The following is a 20,158-nucleotide window of genomic DNA, read 5'->3' as shown; positions in this document are numbered from 1 at the left end:
CCAACAAAACAGTTCTAAAATGCACCACTCCAAGTCTGTAGAACAGGTGAGGTATTAATGGAGACAGGTATTACCAGATTAACCAGACACTACATGCATCAACATGATCAGCGTTTGGCTTTATCTAGCAAACGGTCTACCTTCTAGTAGACAGAAACACACATGGCTTTCTTACTTTTGAATTCAATATTTTATCTGATGATAACATTTCAAATTCCTTGAAGTTAACAGTCTTTCAGAACATTAAATATAATAAAAAATATGTTATGATCAAAAATACGTTCACATGTGAATTCCCCTTTATGGAAACTTTATTGTTTAAAATACTTTGATTTTCCAGTAAAAAAAAAAAAAAAAAGAAGTACAAAAGATAAGCACTTGATTGATACAAAAATATAAAACAGAACTTAAGTTGTAAGAACTTAAATGCATTTACACAAAAAAGCTCAATCCATTCACAAGTAAATCAAAGGAACAATAGCTTGTTGCATTTCAGATCAGCATTAATACGGAGTAATTCAGCTATGAACAAAATGAGGAAAATTCAGAGTTCAGCTCTATGGACAACATCTGTGACGTGCTGTCGATTAACACAAAATTGTTTCAACCCATTACTTAGAAATGCATTTAAAAGTTAGAATTTCATTTTAAGCACATAAATATCAACACATTTTGTTTTTGACCACTGTATGAACTGAAAGTTGAAAGTATTTTCTGTGGTTATCAGCAGCATGTCACAAATTATAGGGCTTAACTTGAACCTGCTATATTCCTTAATGGAAAATTTAACTTGCTGTCATCGATACTTAAAAACACAAATGACTCCGCCAATATGAATGACCACATATTAAATCCAACTTAAACAGAAATTTTCCATCAGCTGTTTGGAATGTAGAAGTATACACTGATCTGAACTACTTATTAGAAAGTAAAAAATATGGCTTGAATACTTGGAAAAATAAGAATATGTTGATGGTTTGCACAAATGAAGTGTGTATAGCTTTCACAAATTCGGTCACTGCTGTATGGTCTCTGCCACTTCAGCGGACTTTCAATGCTAAAAAAAAAAAAATCTGTAAACACACCAACAAGATGAAGACAGAAAGTCTGGTACACTGAACTAAAACAGCTGGACAACCAAATGTGCTGGATTTCCCGCTGGGGTGGAAACACAAAAACATGGCTCTTGAATGCAGTGCAGCACATATTTTCCTGAGAGACCAAATGGAAAACTCCACAATATTGAAAATTGAAGAAAAACACTGCATTTTCATTACTAGTCTACTTAATTATAAGTAACTGCATCTTAACTCAAAAACTGCAATTCAATTGTAAAAATAGCCTTTGCAGTCAGAAACCTTTCAAAAATTAAATGGCAATTGATTGAATTTGGCAATTCCTACTATAAACACAAATTTATGAACAAAAAGAAACTGTTGCATCAGTTACCTACAGGGGTTTTAGCCAACAAGCTACAGTACTGTATATCTTACTGTAAAATATACAAAAAAGATGTAATAATAGCAAAGATGAGTATGTCAACAAACTGAATCATGAACTGGATGCCTCATTTTCAGAATATATAAGAGAAAATCAGAAAATGAATGCAAAAAGAAAGATACGTACTGAAGTTCCAGTTACTGTAAAACCATTTGAAATTTATATGGCCAGATGTGTAATAGCACAAGTGCTAAAACTGATAAGCAATATACTAAACAATGCCAGCACCCAAACTTCTACATGAAGTTCCTCCACTGGTTTTCAAACAGAAAGCTTCATTCACATCTGTATTTGCTGAGCCAATTCCTCGGGTGACTGTGGATTTGAAGTCTGAATCCTCTTAAGTGAGTCGGATTCCCAGTACCTGTTCCAATTCCTGTCTCCTCTGCTGGACCTGAAAATCAAAACATTGCACTATTATAGATACTATAGCAGTTGCATAAACATAGAAACTATATTAAGACTGTGTAACTAGCAGTTAACCAAGGGGTAATCAGTCAAATTGGACCAATCTACCGATTTTTAACTGACTTAAAATTATGACCAGTCTTGAAGAAAAAAAATTTGACAACTAACTTTTTAAGATTAGTCTAAGCAGGTTATGCAACCAACCACTGATGTGTCTTGTAATGGAAGGAAATAGCAATTGCTCACTGCTCACCTTTGAAAATGTATAGCGTCCAACAGCTTCTTTGACCCAGGGTGAGTGGTAAAACTCGGTTCTTCTCTCTTGCTCTGGATTTCCCACAGTGTCTGTCATTAACTGCATAAACCAAGACAAAACATCCATGAATGGCGGATGGCAAATAAAAGAAGCCTGAAGGAAATCCAATGAGAGAAATTGAAAGTACTTTGAGGTCTCGGCTCTGAGACTTGAGCCAGTCCTGGATGAAATCCTGTGGGTTGTTACTGAAGCTGAGCATGAAGTCTCTCTGGGTTTTCAACTGGTTGATGGATTCAATAGTCTCATGGATCTTATGGAGAATGAAAATGTTTGGTTAAAAACTATATGCAAGTAACTTCAGATTGGGTGGAAAATAATTTACATGAGGTGTCTTTTATGTCCTTGCACACACACCTTCATTTCCAGGGCAGTGATCTCCTGTTGATTAGTTGTGGATGACAGGAAGCTGGTCATCTGAGCCTTCAGAGGGTCGTCCACCTCAACATCAATATCAAAGCATGCAGTCTTCTTCTGATCATTGGGATCCACACTGACAAAATGATACAGCAATAAAGCAGACACAAAAAACAACATTCAGACAAATCATTGTCATTCTACAAATCTATACTTTACAATTTTACACATTTTCGATTATAGAATAGTCTTTAAAACTATGAGATGAAGGTATGAGAATTATATGACAGTTGTATACTGAAAAGTTTTGTACCCTCTGCTATTAGAATGTTAAATTCACAGAAACCGGGGAGTGTGTAATTTAAAAGTTATATTGTTTTGTTGGTGCTACTACCTCCTGGGTAATATACATGTAGGACTGCTGACGCATATTTGCTGCAGGATGTGTATATCATGTGCACGGACTCTGTATATTTGTATTTGGTGGAAATATGTGTGTATCATTTATGTGTGTATTACAGCTCGGGTGCAGTCTGTGGAAACAAGTTTTCTCTTTAACTCAGTAACTCAATTTTTTCAATAGTATTTCTTACAAAGTTTTCTAACAGGAGTTCACATGTATGCTGGACACAAGTTGCTTTTCCCTCCCAATTCAGGTAAATTCACCCATTTAAAATAGATACAATTTTACTTTTGCTAAGAAATTCATATATAGGTGCAAACTATATTCAGAAACATTAGTGTTACTGAACATTGGACCTGTAGCTTCAAAACAGCATGGAAAGTAACTGTTGAGTAACAAAAGAGAACAGGAACCACAAACACATACCTGATGATATGATTGATGACGATGGGGTCAGGGTGCTGAAGGAGGCTGGCAAGTTTCATCGGTATATCTGAAAATCTCATCCTGGGGCAGCCAAAAATCTGCAGGATTACAGCAGTTCGGTTCAGTTTCATGACTCAGTATAACCACTGAGTATAACCACCTATCCCTTTAAATAAGGCATGCAATAATTATCTCACACCAAGTACTAAACCTGATTCTGAAGTTTGTTTGGTTGTTTATGTGTGTTTAACGCCATGCCAGATTCTGTGGCTATTTTCATGGAGAAATTCTTTTTTTATAACAAATTATATTAGATTTTTCAAATTTATTTTCGCTAAAACAATAAAAAAAAAGTTCTCTCACAGGTTTAAAACCAGCACACGCTAATAAAACATGCTTCAGAGATAAAGGGTTTTGGCAGAGAGAACATGTTGGAGGACCTACTGCTAGTATTAAAAACTCGTGTGTCATCCTGGAATGACCTATTCTACAGTGGGCATAGCCAATCTGGTACGTGATTCTGAAGACAATGAGAAAACTACAGGCACTAAGCAAGGTGTTTCAATAAGTTGCTAATTAAAAAGTTCCATTTCCTAGATGAAATTACCATTGTTTCTAAAGATGGACAGGATTCTGAGTTAGGAGTTGGTAACACAGGAGCTAATGCAGATTTGAGTGTCAGAGTAACAGGGGAAAGTGAATACATGTAATCTGATTACTTGGTTTCAAGGAATTCTGATTAAGTGGAAGCATATAGACTACAAAGAGAAGTGGGCAGTTTCTACTTCTGGAAAAAGACAAATTGCTATCTATCACTTAGGTACAATGTGAACCAGTGCACAGCTGTGCCAGTAATACCAACGGCTTAGAGGCAAGTGAAAGCATGTTGTGTCAGACAGTGCCAAATGAAAAGCTTAGATATAAGGTTTCAGCAGTGCTTTTCTTTTCTCATGAGTTTTAAACTGAGCTTTAGTGTTTTGGGTAGGGCTGGGCCGATAGACAATGCCATCGACCATCGCCAATGGCTGATAGACATCACAATGCTGAGCCGGCATCGTGATCCCTCCCCCCCGCATCCCAATACCGTGTTCAGAAAGAAAATGACGTGTACTACGGAACCCTTAAAGGGATAGTTCACCCAAAAATGAAAATTTGATGTTTATCTGCTTACCCCCAGGGTATCCAAGATGTAGGTGACTTTGTTTCCTTCAGTAGAACACAAACAAGTTTTAACTCAAACCGTTGCAGTCTGTCAGTCCTATAATGCAAGTCAATGGGCACACAATCTTTGAGAGTAAAACAAACATGCACAGACAAATCCAAATTAAACCCTGCGGCTCGTGACGATACATTGATGTCCTAAGACACGAAACGATCAGTTTGTGCGAGAAACTGAACAGTATTTTTATAATTTTTTATCTCCAATACACCACTATGTCCAACTGCCCTGAGCGCGTGCACGGCATCTGGTGCGTGACGTCTGTATGTGCTCTGGTGTAGTTTACGCAAGCACCGGAAGCGATCTGTCGCACGTATACGTCACTCATTGTTTACACAGTGCACAGAGATTGTGGAAGTGTTCCCTGCCACTGTGAAGATCTAAAGATATTTAGAAGTACAGGTCATCACAATGGAAGACGATTTTGATGTATCATCAGACAACGTGGAATTTTTTGCTTGCGTAAACTACGCCAGAGCACATTCAGACGTCACGCCCCGGATGCCGTGCACGCGCTCAGGGCAGTTGGACATAGTGTTACTGAAACACTGTTCAGTTTCTCGCACAAACCGATCGTTTCGTGTCTTAGGACATCAATGTCACGAGCCGCAGGGTTTCATTTGGATTTGTCTGTATGTGTTTTTTTTTACTCTCAAAGATTGTGTGCCCATTGACTTGCATTACAGGACTGACAGACTGCAACGGTTTGAGTTAAAAAAAACTTTGTTTGTGTCCTAATGAAGAAACAAAGTCACCTACATCTTGGATGCCCTGGGGATAAGCAGATAAACATCAAATTTTCATTTTTGGGTGAACTATCCCTTTAAAGGGAATAAATACGAGACGGGAGGAAAATATGTATTTCAATGCTTTCTCTCGCAGTTTTATCATTGGATAATTAAACCGTATAGAAATTGCAGGCATCAGGGAGACGCTATTATGCCTGGCATTGAAACTGCTTTTGAATGCACGATCGCCTTTTAGTTTCACTTTTACTTTCAAGATTTGCAATCGCAAATGCTCTGTGTATAGCCTACTACGGAGTGGTAGTACTTACCACACATTTTACAAGATTATATGTTTTTCAGTGGTGCTCAGGATTTGCAAATCATTCGCCATCGTCCTCAGTCATCTCTCCTTACTCTGTTTATGTGGCAAGGTAAATTTTATGTACTGTAAAATTTTAGGTTTTATTTTACAGGCAACCGTTAGCAATCCTTATTTGTTTTCCGGAATACGGATTCACACTTCAGGAGCACAACCCCACCCCCCCACCTCCACGATGTCATCGTCCATCGTAATGTTTCACTGTAGACATTGTCTGATACCAATTTTGTTGACATCGCCGAACCCTAGTTTTGGGTTTGGTCAAGAACTTTTGAATTGTAAGAAGAAGCTAAATGTAATTTCTTGCTAAGAGGGCTAAACATTTTGGGTACCTGTCTGAAGTATCGGTTGCAGTTAATGTACTCCTTCTCATGGCAGTCTTGCAGCTTGTTGTTTTTGATGTAGAGCCACAAGGCCTGCATGATACTGGCTCTGGTCTGAGTGTGTACGCCCAACAGTCGTGCCAGGCGTGGATCCAGCTTATACTGCGGAGGCTAAGTCAAGTAGAAGGAGAAGTAAGATGATAGTTCATCATGTCATTAAAGAGATGCGACTATACACTTTGTAACAAACAAACTTAGGAAATGGATCAAACTGAAGTCTGATTTTCTTTTAAAGACCCCATTAGTTTTTTAGCTTTTAGTCCATGTCTGCAAAAGTAACTTTTATAAAATTAAATTTTTTTTAAAATAAAGTTTGTTGTCTAGCTGTTAAAATTTACATTTATTCAATCCCTGGTGACTAATCTACATAGCTCTGATTTGCCATTGCATTCATATTTTTAACTGTGTTCTAATGCTCAAAATTATGCTTAAAAAAACAACAACATGTAAAAAGAAATCTTGGATGCAACCTGAGCAGATCTAAATGTAATACATTTAATGTAATGCATCTTTAGCCGCAAGCCTGATAAATACCCTTTATATATGTGTGTGTGTGTGTGTGTGTGTGTGTGTGTGTATGATATACCTGGTGGTCTAGCATGAGAAGGAGAGTACATTTCACATTCACATCCCCTGGTCTCTTCACCTGAAATCCGTCTGTCTCCTGAGTTGTAGGCATTCTGTGCCACTAAGACATACAGAAAAAGATATGACTACAGATGTAATGGCTGAATTTGCTGTAAGACAGTACATGACGATGAGTAAATGATGCCAGAATTTTCATGTTGTGTTTGATGAGGTCATCATGATCATGAGGATTTAAGTAGATTTACTCATATTGTGGGACATATTAATTCAGACTTGTAATATATAAAATATGAACATACAACTCTATAATATCATACCTCCACCAAGTGGTTGTCTGGGCCATAAAGTTCTTTGTCCAGTTCAATAACCAGACTTTTAAAGAAGGATGAAAACTTTCGTTTCTGTTTCCCAGGCTAAGGATAAAGACAAAGATAAAGATAAATAAGTAGGGAAAAGGGGAGAGAGAACACAAGATCTTTTTTCAATGCGTTCATGCCGTTGATTGAAACTGCATTGTTAGGAGCTGACCGCACTGGGAGTTATTTTAGAAGCAGCACACACTTAGTCACAAACAGCTATTGCACCAGTACGTGCTTGCGCAATGCCTTGCCTGTCCCTCCCTTTGCAGTACCACTCAACTTATGACCACTGAGGCAGAAGAAAGTGAAGAAAAAGAAAGAATCATTTCCTCTTTTCATGTGGCAGCAGCACAGCCAGAGGTCTTCAGCTGGCAAATATACACTTAGACATTTTTGGACTAATTTCACGAAATGGGCCAAAGTTTCAATTCCTTTTCCTCAGAGTTTGGGAACATGGAACAACTTAGAGCACATCTGGTTTGAAGGAGTGAGCTGAGGACATGAGCCAGTGCAGTTAAGCTGGCCAAAAGACCAAGAGACTCAAGACTGCCAAATAAAAAGCATTAAGCACAGGGGCGACACAGTCAGCTTTATCTAAAGCTGTTACTAGCTGTGAAACACTGTAAATGGAGTTCTTTACTGTGTGACCCTCACCTTGTTTCCCCACACATGCAAATAAGCAAACACATAATCAAACTCATTACATACATCCTCCAGGAGTTTGCCTTCCACTCGAAGTTCCCAGGATGCCACTTTTTCAGCCTCCTCCCCTTCTGGCTTGCCAGGCGTGTAGGTGTTAGAAATATAGATCCTCAATTTGCGTTTTTGCTGGAAGAGTAGAACAAAGAGCATTGGGGTAATAAGTACATAATAAATAATAAATCTATGTACTGAAATAATAAATAGATTTTTTACTTTTCCTATAAAAACGTGAGTAGTAAAAGACATTCTATCATCATCTACTCAACCTATGTTACTCCAAGTCATTGGTCATAAAAATATGGTTTAGTTACCAACATTCTTTAAAATATCTTTGTGTTCCACCGAAGAATGAATTACAGACAAATATGAGTTTGAGTAAATGAATTGAGTGAATTTTTTTTGGAGGGGTGTTAACTATAACATAGCTGAACTAATAATTAATTTCTGAATTACTACACTGCATATACCGTGATGGGTTTTTTGATGGCCTCCTGTATCTCCATTCGTTTGCGAGCAATGGTCTGGTCCAGCTTTCGCTCAAAAGCCAGAAGGTCCATATAAGCCTGAGACTCTGGGACCAGATCCCTGATCTGAAAAGCACCAAAATCTTGATAAACTATGTACTTCAGCATCACAAAAAACAGACTTATACTATTCTGGTTAAACTCACCCTTTGTGGGAGGACTTTGTCAGCCATCTTACGCCTCTTCACCCTGAAAATGTAGAGCAGATGTGTACGAAACATGACTCAACACGAACATATTTTAAAACATTATTTCAATCACAGTGTGCACAATTTAGAGTATTGAAGTGTATGCCACATAAATATCACTTTGTCCTCAAGTTTTACAATGAAGCAATTATTATTTTTAATAAACATTTAAAAAGTTGGAAATTCTGCATCTTTCCTTAAGTTCTGATTGAGCTCAAATGCTCAATTATTTGAACTTAGCAGAAATATTTTATTAAATATTTCTGTCTAAATAAGTAATGTTTTTTTTAGCAATAAATAAGAGAGTTTTACTGTTTAAACCAGAGAAGAAGAAAAAAAAAATCACCAATTCCATTTGGGCCTGCTTATAACCCATTAAAGTACATTAAAAAGGAAAACAATTGATTCACACAATTCATAAGGAGCCTTATCTTTTAAAATAAAACAAGATTTTGCCTCAGGTCCCCCCCATAATTGTAAAGGTGTGGTTGCATTAGCAAGATTTCAGTCGACAAAAAAGGTCTATTGCCTATTGTCAAAACAGTAGTGATGCATGTCACTTTTCACATATGTTACTTTCAAAACAAGTATTTTTCTGTTACAATACAGAGGTTCTGCGAGACCAACTTGAACATGAGCAAAATCTGGTGGGGAACTTCTTTGGCCTTGTGTGAAACTCCTGATCGCATGGATTCTTATTAAAGTGACTGGATTGGTCTGCTTTGTCCTTATTTCTGTGGAATTTTCACTTGTTTTATCCTTCGAAACCAAAAATCATCTAATTGCTTGGATCAATAATAGCACATCTCTCCTCAACTAGATACTAATTTGAGGTGTAAAGTGTTCATGTGTGTATCACAAATGCCCAAATTTAATATTTATGGTCAAAGAGATAATTTACCCAGAAATAAATATTCTGTCATCGTTTCCTCACCTTCTTATCTTTTCAAACCTTTATGACTATTTCTGGAGAACACAAAAGACGATATTCTGAAGAATATGGGTAACCAAACAGTTTTGGTGACCACACTGGGACATTTCTCAAAACATTTTCTTTTATATCTGACAGAATAAATAAAGTAATAAGGGTTTGGAACATCTTGAGGGTGAACAACTAATAAATTTCGATTTTGGGGTGTTCAAAATGCCTCAGCAAAGATCAATAATATCAAATTAATCTGCCCTGTGGCTTAGTCTTTTTGCTAATATCATGAGACATCTTTAAACCATTTTTTAAATTCACAGCTACGCTGGCAAAATGAAACAAATGAGTCTCTCAGATAGAAGGACAAAGAAGTCTTTGGTTTCCAGAGACAAACGCCTACCCGCTGGCAGATAACACTTTTTGGGTTCAGTATTGGACACTTACTGTCATGTAAGCAGAATCATATGCTTCTTATGCTTTTCTTAGATTTGACATCATACCTGACATCCTGCTCTATAGTAGAACCAGACCATTTTATGCCATATTATTAACATCATATAATACAAACTTTACTTAGGGCTCCAAAACTAAAACCTTCCTTTTTTTATAAGGCCTCATAACCCAGATTTCAATGGGAACTTTGACGTGATATGAATGTCACTGTAACTTTAAATTTGTGGCCATACATGCACAAATATTGATACTAAATGTACTAACCCCCTTCTCGGACCCATAAGACCCCCGGGCTGCTGCTGTTGCTGCTGCTGCTGAAGGAGTCTCTTCCGGGTGGGGTCCATCACGGCTTGAGGCATCCCAGGTCGCATGGGCATGGCTCCGCTATAAGACGGACCGGGTAGAGGTGAACCCATTGACCCCATGACCCCCATCGGCATTCCTCGGCTCGGTGACATACTCGGGCGCTGTGGGTACGATTGTAGTATCTGAGTATTATTATTGTGACACTAACAAATAGCAGACTGTTATTATAGGTAAAGTATGACAAATTGAAAAATTTAAGTAGGACTTCAACAAAAATATGGTATAACTTTGCAATGTTCCATTTTTAACATTCGGTAACATTAGTTAACAAGAACTAACTATAAAAAAATATTTCCAAAGCACTTATTAATCTTAGTTAAATGTTAATTTCATCATTTACTGAAGGGATAGTTTACCTAAAAAAATGAAAATTCTGTCATCATTTACTCACCCTCAAGTTGTTTCTTCTGTTGAGCACAAAAAAAAGACATTCTGAAGAATGCTGACGGTAGCCACTGATTTAAAAAAAAATACTATGGAAATCAGTAGCTACCGTCACCTGTTTGATTACCATCATTCTTCAAAATATCTTTTGCGTTCAACAGAAAAAAGAAACTCATACAGGTTTGGAACAAGAAAAAAAAAAAAAAAAAAGATGACAAAATTTTAATGTTTGGGTGAACTAGGCCTCTTATACATTATTAAAATAAAATATTGTATCTGTAAAACCTGTGCTAACATGAATAGAGTTTCTATATAATTTACAAATGTTAACAAGGATTAATACTGTAAGAAATGCATTGCTCTTTTGTTGACTTTTTTGTTGTAGCCAAGTAATAGGAACTTATAGTAAAGTGTTACCAAAATACCTTGGCGGTACCATGGTAAAGTGATGATATCAGATGGTTTTTAACTTTATAAGTTCATGGGATAATTAGGTAATGATACTCAGATGTACACGGCAACTGCGTGGTAAATACTATTACTATGATTTATGTTCGAACACCTTGGTATTACAATGGTAACTTATATGTCCAGTCCAAAGATAATCGTATCACCACCATTGTATATTAAAAAATGGAATAGCATTACCACGGTACTTTTTGTTAATTGCTGACCCGACTGTTTGCAGGTAACATATTCAAAGTAACGTTAAAGCACGCGCGTTGTGTTCATGGTAGGACTCAAACGCGGAAGTAGATGTTTGTTCTTCGAGGGCCTCACTATACAGTGCTCTTAAAAATAATTAATTCAAAATTTCAGTCTTTTTATTTCTGTAAAGAAGCATCCTTGTATTTTCTGACAGTGTTTATTATCATAAATGTGGTATTACATCGTCATTGTTGCTATGACACTTCCTATATTAGGGCAGAAGTGAAAACTGAAGCTATGGCGTGATGTTAAACGCTTCAAAGAACAAATAAAGAGTGGTTTCGTCACTTACTTGGAGGTACTGGTTTGGGGTACTGCCCATCCCTCTGAAGGGTGAATTCTGCGGCATTGCTGACATTCTCATGGCGCTGCTGTGACCCGGGTTCATTGGGTTCATGCTGGGGTTTATTGGGGTACTGGAGTTGACGGGGAAACCTGATAAACCCGATCTAGAAGCCATTTTATATTATTTCCCCCCGCTAATAATTAAGAAACAAATCCAAAATCGTTACTGAGTCACTCAAAAAAATGTTAAAGTTCCGCGTTTCCGCATCGCGTTCAAATATCTAATGTTATATATTCTTCTGTCGCCAAGTGTCGATCGATGTCCGTTGAGTGTGTCATCTCTTCCTCTTAAAGCATGTCAAACCCCCATTTATCTTAATGGTTGCCTCTCAACAACATTTTAAGAGCCTGACCAATGTCTACAGTTATCAGTGTGTGTGGCTTCTCAGATCTCCTCCCTCTGGGTTGCCAAATAACTTTCCCTCAAATCCTCTAAACAGGCGACAGTTTATGTATTGTAACTACACTCGCAAACGGTTTAATTTGATGTACAAAGAAGACCTTTTGTTTTGAATATGGAAGTGCAGCTCATACCCTCAATTCTTCATGTTGCTCAATTTGTTGACAAGGTTACATTTTTAATCTGGCCTGCCTCAGTGCCAAGTAATTATATTTAATTTAATTAGAGAACCGACATGTTAAGGATTTGAACAAGTGTAAATGTGTGCTTATTTTAAAATAAAATCCTGGCAACAGGTTTCAATTAATTATTTTACAAAACATTTTTGTTCTTGTGCGTTTACTGTTCTTCTTTCTTTATGGCTTTACTGTAAGCAAAATTATGCAGAAATAAATTACATGAAAAAAAATGGCAAAACGTGGTTAAATAAACATAAGTGTTCTACCATTTATTTCAGTCTGTACTTAGCCTACTCTAATGTTACTCAAAAAATCATCAAAAATATTCCCACATGGATCAAGTATTTAATTAACAACAATTATTGTCAAGAAATATAATTTATTATTTTTTAAGAAATTAAGTTTTCCTCACTTGCAGTGATTATTTTATATTTTGGGACCAGAAAAACAAACCAACACATTTTTCCTAAGGGTATCCGTACTACTCGATTTAGTCAAAAGCGATGTTTTTCCAAATATAAGTGTTCCTTTGAACAGTGAAAAGTTTCACACTGCGTTTGAAATCACAGACCGAGTTAGGTACTACATTTCATAAAGACTTTAGTGGCTGATAAACACACATGCATACGAGTAGTAGTTATGAATTACGGATGTTCAACATCTGCAATGTTGCCATTGTTGGACATATAGCATTTTTCCTACAATTGCCCTTCTTGTATTAATTATCAGGAGTCTTGGAATGGTAGCTCATACAACCAATTCTGAGAAACAGAACTGACAAAAATTGGCCAGTGAATTGTATATTTCTTGTCTGCCAACAAAAATAGTTCCAAAAGAAGCCAAAGCCTCAAGCATTGACTGGAACTTTATTTTTGCCTTTACAACACCCTAATTTCTGAAATAAATATTTGCAGCACACACATGAAGCATGTTCAGAGTTCTGATCTTTTATTACATTGATGACATGCCCATAAGCGTATGGCTCACGGTCAGGATAGCAGCATCTTTCACCTAGTCAAATATATATATACACAGTCACAAAGTGAGACCGCACAGGACACCTTACACTGTAAACATCTAATACATAAAAAATTGAGAAAAGAAAAAAAAATTACAATGATAAAGATATTCTCAAGCCTTAATTATTTTTGGAGATCTATGCCAAACTGTCTTTCCTCTCTTTGTAACCAATAACTTACTACTGAAAATAATAATTAAAAAAATGTAGTATGATAATGTGCTATAGAACTAGTGACATAATACAGTACAACTGTACCACACTTTGGCTATTGAACTACAGAGAAAAGAAAATACTCTACTGGATCATGATTCTCCAAAACAATGTAAGAAACTGTAAAGTAATTACCTGATGGGAAACTGTTCACACTGATTTATGATCTGGACTTTTTGCTATTAAATCTTTAACGATTTCATCATTAACTGCTGTAAAATCCTCCCAGAATGAGAATTTCATTTCAATTTCATCTAGAAAGAATCCTGCACCTTAGTGATGGGAGAGCTCAACTGCCGATATGATGAGTTCTAACTTCCTCCCTGAGAGAATCGTGCAAGTTCCTCTATTCTAGATGTGTCGTTTTTGAGAGACCAGCCATCAAAGCTGCATGAGCAGGATATGAGAGATTGTGCAAAAAATTCTGAAGATGAAAATGGAAAAAAAAAAATCATGTAAACTGAATGACAGAAGAATTAGTCCACATCTCCTCCACTGATCAGCATAATTCAGATCACACAATCCTGTGATAAAGTGAACTGTGTGGCACTGTGGGTAGTGAGTGACTCCTCATACCCAGTGTTATTGAGAGAGTGTCTCCTCTCTTAGAAACACGCACAAACTGTCCTGATTCTCCACACGAGACGGAGGACCCAGCAAAGCTTCAAGAAAACCATTCACCAGACGGTTAATTAAAATGTTTTAAATTATTGTCAATAACTTTAAAATTCTCAACAACGGTTGACTGTTAGCATACATTATCACTTACAATATTTTTAACTGGCATGTAAAGCATTTAAAATGGACCTCGAACTTGCTGAATGCAACTTAAGGGGCCGTTCACACGGATTGTGTTTTTGCATTCCACTGCACTGCATTTCCATCGTTTTCCTTTTGTAAACATGCACTAGATAGATATTCGATAATTGAGCTAGAGGAAAGTGTCTTTGCATTTCTTCCTATTCCCCACGTCACGTTTTTCAATGCAAAAACACGCTCTGTGTGAATGGCCGCTAAAGGCCCCGTATACTTCAAGCGAAATTGAAGAACGCACTGTTGTGATGTCATTTCGAACAAAATCAGTTGACTTGCCAAAGCCAACTTTCTGGAAAAGTTTGCTCTGGCTGGTAAACGCCTTCGAACTACCATTGGTCCATGACGATTACATAATGAGTAGGTGCACTCTGCGGCTCCGCCTTCTTTGACGTGGAAATTTTCTCCAGTTCGTTTCTTCTCTTCAGTCTGTCGAGGTTAGAAGTGAGTAAATACATGAACACACTGGAGAGCTGCTTTATAGCAGAAATTGAAGAAATTGTAAACAACACTGACACAGTAAAGCTGCTCGATTTTTTGGAATAGTTCACCAAATAGAAAAGGTCGTAGCGCCAAACACTCGTCCTAAAGTCCAGTAGGCCAGTAATAACATAAGACGCATAGATCCAAAAAATACAAAAGGTATAAAGACGAAAAAGATCTGCACCCATCCAAATAGATCCCAACAGGCTTATATCATTTATTATTCGCAAAAAAGTGCAAAGGTTTTCACCCAAAATGGCACTGAGGAAGGGTTAATACACGAAAACATTTTGCACTTTTTTGAGACCTTGGAATAGTTCACCAAAGAAAATTCTTCTTCCAGTGAAAAAGTCCATCCCCAGTTGTCCTCTCAAATCTAAACCTATTGATATTTTTGTTCAGAACTGTTTTCAGCTGCAAATGTGCATATTTCTCTTTTGATTCACACAAATTTTTTTTTATCTGGAGAAAGCAATATTATAGATAAAGCAAAAGTTTGATGTTAAAAATGCCTTAATGATGAATTTGTTTCTTACAAACACCAAGCTTTTCGCTTCACTAGATGTTAACTGATGGACTGGAGTCATGTGGATTTCTTGTTGATTGTTGTGATGTTTCTATCAGTTGCTTGGACTCACATTTTGACGGCACCCATTCACTAGAGAGGACCCATTGATGTAATGCTAAATTTCTCCAAATGTGTTCCAGACAAACTCATCTATATAATGGCCTGAGGGTTGATACATTTTCAGAAAATTTTCATTTTTGGGTGAATTATTCCTTTAATCTATTGTATAAAGTGCTATATAATAAATTTGACTTGAATGAAGTTTGAGTGGAGAGACTGAGCTTGTGCAAACATTCTTGTCATTATGATCAGATGCTCAATCACCGCTTTTAACCTCTATGCGAAGAATGAAAAAGAACCTCGCCGTGAGTATATCGGGGCCCTTAAACTTGAATATAATATTGCAGATTTCACACAAGAAAGAAAGCACATACCTACCATTTTTGTGTTTCATGGATTTGGATCTTCTTGGTGAATTTGGATTCTGCGCATAAAAATAACAATCAAACATTAGCCTGCAGCCAGGATATGCAAACAAAACCAATAAAAAAGACACAGTAATGGAAAAGGCAGGTACAATATGCTACAGTCCAGCACTTTTTACAGAGCTAATTTAACAGCTAGTAGCCAAAGCATTCTTGTTGACAGGAATTGTGGATAAGAATTCTACATCCTTTAATAAACTAATTCTACATCTAATTTGCACCAGATCCTGTGGCTACAAATACTGAGAGGCCATCTAAGAGCAAACAGAACATTTGTAACATTAAAACAAACTTACCAAGTGTACAGGTTGTTTCAAAGAATGTAAAAATACCTTATCTGACTTTCTCTTCTTGGCTAGAAAGCAAAATATTAAATGTTAAAATAATACAACAACACGCATACATTCATAAATAGTTATGCAGTGAAATCCCTTGAGTGATTTAGCGATTAAATCTAGAATATTGCAAAGAAGGTGATATATAACAGACTCACCTTTCTTTTCTGCGCCATAAGACCAGTCATTGTCATTGACATCATCATTGTCCTCTTGATCGCTTTCTGATTTGTTTGTGTTGTTGCCACTCGCAATTCTAAATATACATTTATATACACACGCATTACCATCACATGCTCCAAAATTGCAGTCACATGACTAGCATTATCAAAAATGGATTCCAGACATGCAGACAAGCACCAACCCTTCATGAACGTTTGCCTCGAGTTCACGTGACATCTATATTACATTTTTCTTTTGGGAATGTTCAGTCAGAATACCTGCGGTTGGCAATGCGACTGCTGTTGCGGCCCATGCCGAGGCATTTCTCCAGGTGAGGAGCAAATCGCGAGGCAGCGATGCTCCGGCTGCAGTTGGGACACACACACTCTTTGTTTTTCCACTGGTTGTACACTTGCCCAAAAATGTCTACTCCAGGCTGGTCCACGATTTCTACAAATGACAGTGGGTTAAAGGTGGCTTCTTCCAAAAAGCTCCATATACCAAGATAGTTCCCTCATATTCCAATGAACAGGAGAAAGTACTTGCACATACACATTGGCTAAACTAATATCTGAAATATATGCCTTTTAACACAATTTCAATCAAATATCAATATGCCATTTAAATGTGAGTTTGGCAAGCAGTTTTTGAGATTTGAGAATTTCTCCATTCAAGTAGACAGAAGCTGGTCTTGCAGACCCAAAATAGCTGCCTTTACAAATATGGCTACCAAGTGAACTAATTTTCCTTAAAAAGGACTTTGGTTGTATGACTTCAGACATCTTGGATTATAATGCAAATGTCATGAAGATTGCTTTATGGTTTTTCATAATTTTTTAGAGCTTGAGGGTGCTTTTACATTTGGTTTGATTTCTTGAAGTCTCCCTGACCCTGCTGGATTGTGTTCACATTGTATTTCTGATTTCGAACAACAGTCCTTTTGCGCCATTAAAGTGGCATTTGCTTACCCCTGTTGCGAGGTAACAACAACACTGGAGAACTGCTCGCCTTGTATACTTTTATTTTTTAAACCTTTGGTTTTGTTCACAGATACATAACAGCACTTGTGTCTATGTACTATAAATGTTTTAAAGAACACAGGAGTTTATTTTTGTATGAAGGTGTAATGAGATATATATTCTCTCTGCTTGCAGGTGTGCATCAGAGTTCGGAAAACAAAAGTGTTCACTTCATCCAAACCAACCTGGATGCACAACAGCAAATGTAAAAGCACCCTGCCAGCGCAGATTCAATTCACTCATTTGATGGAAAAGAGCAGTGTGAACATTCCTCAAAATTTCAATCATTCTTCAAAAAAATCAATCAAGTTTTTTTGTGGTTCACAGAAGACAGTAGTAATGGGCTCAAAATAAAATGATGATTTTTGAGGGTGAAATCCAGTTTTTGTCAATTGGAATCCACACAATCAGGAATTTCACATGAGGGCGCAGATTTCATAGGGAAAATGATTTAAATTTGCTGCCTTGAGCAACTGAAAGCTGCTTTGTTTGAAAGTGACCTCTGTGTGAGCTGTGATTCATACACCCCTAAACCAATGACACTAAACAAAGGACATTTTTACCTGCACAATTTTGTTGTGATCACCCCTTAAAGTTATAATGCTGTAAAGTCATTATAAAAATTTACATCTAACTCTAGTCATATCAGAGAAAGTTTGTGAACTTTTCAAAATGGCCAGGAAAATAATTTACATTACAAAACAAGACTGGATGATAAAGATAAAGTTTTAAAAACCATTATAAATTTTAAAGAATAGCAAGGTTCACACTACAAACCTAATGATAACATTACAGAGGAACGCTATCGTTGAAATGACTTTCAAAACTATTTTTTTTTTCCAGCTGATGAAGGATAAAAAAAATCGACAGAATCCATCGTGCTTTAAAGAGCTCAAGCAAAGTGCTTATAATTGATGGAATATTATTGTGTCTTTGTGTGAACGCTAATAGCTATTGTTATAGTTATGATTCTTTGTGTGAACGTGCGTTAAGTCCCAGAATGCAAATTCAATGTCGTATTTAAGAAACATGTGAAACTCTCACCAAAGTCCTTCATACTCTCCTGGTCTGTATCATCCAGAAAAAAGTATCCCTGTTTGACAGCCCTGTGAACTTCAAAACAAAGACCCAAACAGGCGTCCTCCACCAGGTCAGACAGGATCTCTTGAGCAAAGCCCTGTGGAAGAAGGCACAACACACGCATGTATTAACACGCTTGAAACACACTGTAACCTTCAGAGGGATACACATCACATACGCAACGCGCTCACTAGACACATCATTTGGAAAAACCAATGAAATGTGTGTAAAATGTATACCACGAGACAGGCTTCAAGACGCAGAGGTGAAACACCCACATGTGTTTGTTTATTCAACACAGATCTAATTATGCAGAATATAACATATGGAAAACAAAGGCGTACCCACTCACCTCCATCTTACTGTTGTCCATACTGGACAGAGACACGTCCTCCATTTTCATTTGCAAAAGCTCCAGGAGAAAGCACTGCTGTCTACATGCTGTAGTGCAGCAGTCATGGGCTGAGGAGAGGCTGAAACAACAACAACCCAAACAAAGGAAGACAAATACAGACACAGGCAGGGCATGAGACAGCAATATGGGATTCATTCCGTCTGCCTTTAAAAATTCGTCACACAAAACGAAAGTCCTGACCATGTAGTTCTGCATTTGCTTGTGATATTATGAATAATCGACTGTATTAACGATACACGCTACTGTAAAGAGCAACTGCTAGAAGAACCAATGATACGTCGTTGCATTGCCTTGAATAACACACTCGCAATGATAAAGGTTGTTGCATATTAATAACTGTATGAAACAACATATATTTTAATCAAACAAATCGACTGATCACAATAACATGTAACGTTACATCCCGTCTCGCTCGCCTACAGACTGAAATATCAGGTTCCGTTCAGTAGCTTAAACACATAAGCTAAAACGCTTTAATGGCATAAGATAATAAAAGACAAGATATGTTGATTAAACATGATTGATGCAAAAACTGTATCATTATGAGAACATTCACAAGGTAAGGTTTGCGTCTAGTGGATTTAACAATACTGACTTGAATTCGAGTCGTAAGAATTTGTACTTAAAAAACGACCGTGAAAATCCCAACACATGCTTTGATGTGATCTATATCGTTTATCTGCATTATATGGACATTACTGTCACTCACCAGCTCTGGAATGGAGGCTGTTGCTGTTGTCGGTCTGTTCACTGCACTGACTGAGGCTGCTCATCTGATCAAATCAATAAACAAACCTGATGGGAATCTACTAGTTCTTTGTCCAGTTAATGGTTTGCGCATGAAAGGTAACACACACAAAAGGTCCGAAGAGACATTTCCCTAAAAGTATTTCCTCATAGACAAAAACAAAGTTCCACATTCGGATTTCAATCTCTTATCCCCGTCTGCAGACTTCCATTTCCCTTTACTCAGACCTGACCAATCGATCCCCGTTCAACTTATTCCGAACGCCTCGCCGCTGAATCGCCTAGCCAGGTCTGAAAGGAGGAAAATGGAAATCAACTGATTCAAGTTTCACTAAGCGAAAAAAAAAAAAAAAAACTAGTTTCACTAAGCGGAGTTCAAGGTATGTTAGGTCTGATTTGTAGTTTGCACAAAATGTGCTATTTTATTCACTATAAGACAATAATACACATGATAATATTGAATTCTTTTTAAATTTGTACAAATTCTATGTACAAATAAAACTTTAACTGTTACTTTGTAGTCAATAAGCGATAGAACGATCTGAAAAATTAGGGGAGCACATTATAAATCTTAGTCTAAATC

General features: G+C 37.0%; 2 protein-coding genes across 4 annotated transcripts; both read right to left on the bottom strand.

Moving 5' to 3' along the window:
• Nucleotides 1-289: 289 nt before the first annotated feature.
• On the bottom strand, nucleotides 290-12,168 carry smarcd2 (SWI/SNF related, matrix associated, actin dependent regulator of chromatin, subfamily d, member 2). The gene is made up of 13 exons (XM_058793606.1): nucleotides 11,606-12,168; nucleotides 10,120-10,322; nucleotides 8,436-8,478; nucleotides 8,233-8,355; nucleotides 7,772-7,891; nucleotides 7,022-7,117; nucleotides 6,703-6,804; nucleotides 6,066-6,227; nucleotides 3,408-3,505; nucleotides 2,579-2,714; nucleotides 2,352-2,474; nucleotides 2,162-2,263; nucleotides 290-1,894 (listed from the first exon to the last, which is right to left on the bottom strand). The coding sequence occupies exons 1-13, from the start codon at nucleotides 11,771-11,773 to the stop codon at nucleotides 1,841-1,843; spliced, it is 1,530 nt and encodes a 509-aa protein (XP_058649589.1). The 5' UTR covers nucleotides 11,774-12,168; the 3' UTR covers nucleotides 290-1,840.
• Nucleotides 12,169-13,878: 1,710 nt separating this feature from the next.
• atxn7l3b (ataxin 7 like 3b) lies at nucleotides 13,879-19,816 on the bottom strand. Of its 3 annotated transcripts, none has more exons than XM_058793608.1 (8): nucleotides 19,538-19,816; nucleotides 18,766-18,886; nucleotides 18,378-18,510; nucleotides 16,593-16,764; nucleotides 16,311-16,408; nucleotides 16,150-16,172; nucleotides 15,767-15,816; nucleotides 13,879-14,710 (listed from the first exon to the last, which is right to left on the bottom strand). In XM_058793608.1, exons 2-8 carry the CDS (start codon nucleotides 18,814-18,816, stop codon nucleotides 14,611-14,613), a joined length of 627 nt encoding a protein of 208 aa, XP_058649591.1. In that variant the 5' UTR covers nucleotides 18,817-18,886; nucleotides 19,538-19,816; the 3' UTR covers nucleotides 13,879-14,610. The 3 variants fall into 3 exon arrangements, with proteins under 3 accessions (XP_058649591.1, XP_058649592.1, XP_058649593.1); XM_058793609.1 differs by having other exon boundaries at nucleotides 15,771-15,816; XM_058793610.1 differs by having other exon boundaries at nucleotides 13,879-14,130; nucleotides 15,771-15,816.
• Nucleotides 19,817-20,158: the final 342 nt, after the last annotated feature.

This window comes from Onychostoma macrolepis, chromosome 12 (genome assembly GCF_012432095.1).
Source record: "Onychostoma macrolepis isolate SWU-2019 chromosome 12, ASM1243209v1, whole genome shotgun sequence".
NCBI lineage: Eukaryota > Metazoa > Chordata > Actinopteri > Cypriniformes > Cyprinidae > Onychostoma > Onychostoma macrolepis.
This window is presented reverse-complemented; position numbering and strand designations above follow the sequence as displayed.